This window comes from Gavialis gangeticus, unplaced genomic scaffold, assembly GCF_001723915.1.
Source record: "Gavialis gangeticus isolate Ggan-Ray unplaced genomic scaffold, GavGan_comp1, whole genome shotgun sequence".
In the NCBI taxonomy this organism is placed as follows: domain Eukaryota; kingdom Metazoa; phylum Chordata; order Crocodylia; family Gavialidae; genus Gavialis; species Gavialis gangeticus.
Window position 1 is genome coordinate 5,198,486 of NW_017728973.1, and position 2,221 is coordinate 5,200,706.

The 2,221-nt window shown below is 37.4% G+C and overlaps 1 protein-coding gene across 1 annotated transcript in view; it reads left to right on the forward strand.

Moving 5' to 3' along the window:
* Positions 1 to 2,221, forward strand: part of IKZF3 (IKAROS family zinc finger 3) — a 90,051-nt gene that overhangs the window by 54,920 nt on the left and 32,910 nt on the right. Inside the window, exon 4 of the mRNA XM_019507143.1 lies at positions 2,046 to 2,198. Coding sequence (XP_019362688.1) covers positions 2,046 to 2,198 — 153 coding nt within the window. The remainder of the gene's footprint in view (positions 1 to 2,045; positions 2,199 to 2,221) is intronic.

The following is a 2,221-nucleotide window of genomic DNA, read 5'->3' on the forward strand; positions in this document are numbered from 1 at the left end:
GGAAAAGGAGCTGCAGATAGTGCCCCCTGGCACCGGGGCAAAAAAAAAAAAGACAGCCTCCTGCTAATTACATCTATTAATTAACCAATTAAGATCAATGCATGGCAGGTGAGTAAGCAGGCGGTTGGCTCATAACAGGAGGGTGGAGTCACCAATAGGAATACTTTGGTAGAGGTACTCCTGTCACAGGGTTGCAGCAAAAAGCAGGAAAACCCTGTCAGTGTGACATTTGACCCCTTTACCCCTAACAAAACTGGATGAGTTTTTGGATATATGGGCTCTGGGAAGCCTATTCCATTGGTCATTCTTGGAATGAGAAAGAAACTGACATCCCATTGACAAAAAAATGCTTTCTCATCAACAGGACCTCCTATGGATTTCTCCATAGGATGGATCAACTGCCACTTACCTGGTTCTCCCACCCTCCATTATCCAGAAGTAAGGCCACAGGTAGAAAAAATACCTTAATGAAGAAAAGGACATATTCTTATGCAGAAATATATTTGGCTGCATAATTTTCTGACCTCAACACAAGCATTTAGGTTGTAGGGATACTTTTTTGTCAAGCTTGGGTTGAGAATTTTGGAATTTGTGAAAAGGTTTATTGCTGGCTTTTTATTTTTTAACACTTTTACCCTATCACCTCAGTTTCACTGGCACTAATTGTTCTTTCTTTGAATCTTATGTGGTTTCTTAGCAGATCCAGAGATAATGCAGTTTCAGTAGTCCATGTTCTGGAGAAAGGGCAAGAGTCTTAGCATCTCACACAACAGGAAGGCAATATTTAACTGTCTTGCTTTCAGCTCTAGAAAGGAGCAGGTGGCTATGAATGCAACACTTCCAGATGGAAAATTGCATACTTTCTGTCTGAGGGTTTGTCCTCATTGCATCGTTAGTCTGAGGCATAACTCAAGTTTTGTCCCTAACTTGACTCCTGTCTACACACAAAAAACTAAAGCTTGAATTAAGTGGTGCTTTAAGTCTAAACTAGTTGGCTTATTTGGTGGTATAAAAATGAAACTTGAGTGCTGCTGACATGAGTCTGTAATGAAACGGGGAAGCAGCAAACTGAGTTACAACTAATCAACTGCTAATCCAGTGCAAATGGCTCTTTTTTTCATTCCTGGAGTATTACTGTCTTCTGAGTGAGGGGTTATTATTTATAAATGGTCACCTGCTTATACTACAGCCCTGTCTTGCAAAAACCAAGAGATTATCTTTGAGTTCTATTTTCCCTGCATGGCTAACATAAGGCCAGAGGCATTTAGGAGAAGGAATACAGCATCATCTAGACACTGATATTCAGGACTCCCTGGGTTCTTTGCCACGCTTTTGCTATGTAGCTTTAGACAGATCTCTTAATATCTCTGGGAGGAATGACCTTTTGCCTTTGCTATGCCTAATTTTATTCATCTTTATAACATGTTCTATAAAGTTAGTTCATACTTCTAATGAATTTGAGATTGTTGGATAAACATTGCCATTTGAAGTAAAAGTTAGTATTTCTCATGAGTACAGTTCAGGAGAATGAAAATTTGATCTTTTTTTATCCTGCAATCTTATCAGAACATCGGAAACATATTGGATCAGACTCAGGGTTTATCTAAGCAGCAAACACCAAATGGATCAGAGGAAGATGCAAGAATGCTCTACAGTCTTGGTCTCGGCAACATCCTGTGACAATGATTTCTATTGTCTAATTACACACTGTGTTAAAAAGCATTTCCTTTTATATATGGTAGAGTATATGCATTACAATAATCATATTCTGTATAGTGTACTATGAGTTTTATAAATTCAAAATAGCCCATCAAATCCAATTAGCAAACAGCTTTATTTTTTGTCAGAGATGCTACTTAATATTGTCATTAGAAATGTAGGACCAGTGCCATATCCACCTTTCTTTGTCTTTATGGTTGTAAATGAAATTTGAGCAGTTATTTTATGTATAATTTTATTTTAAATTATATGAATTTGTTATAGAGACAGTTTGTGGCTTCTAACAATCATTTTTCATTTTTGTGATTTTTATCTTTCATCTGTAGATGATTTGGTTAAAGTGAAGGGAGAATACAGTGAAAGAGAAGAGAATTCAATGAATTCAGAGCTGATGGAAAATACAGAAGAGCCTGAAGCATCTTACACTTATCCAAGAGAATATAATGAATATGAGAGCATTAAGCTGGAGAGACATTCAGGTCCATATGACAACATCAGGCCA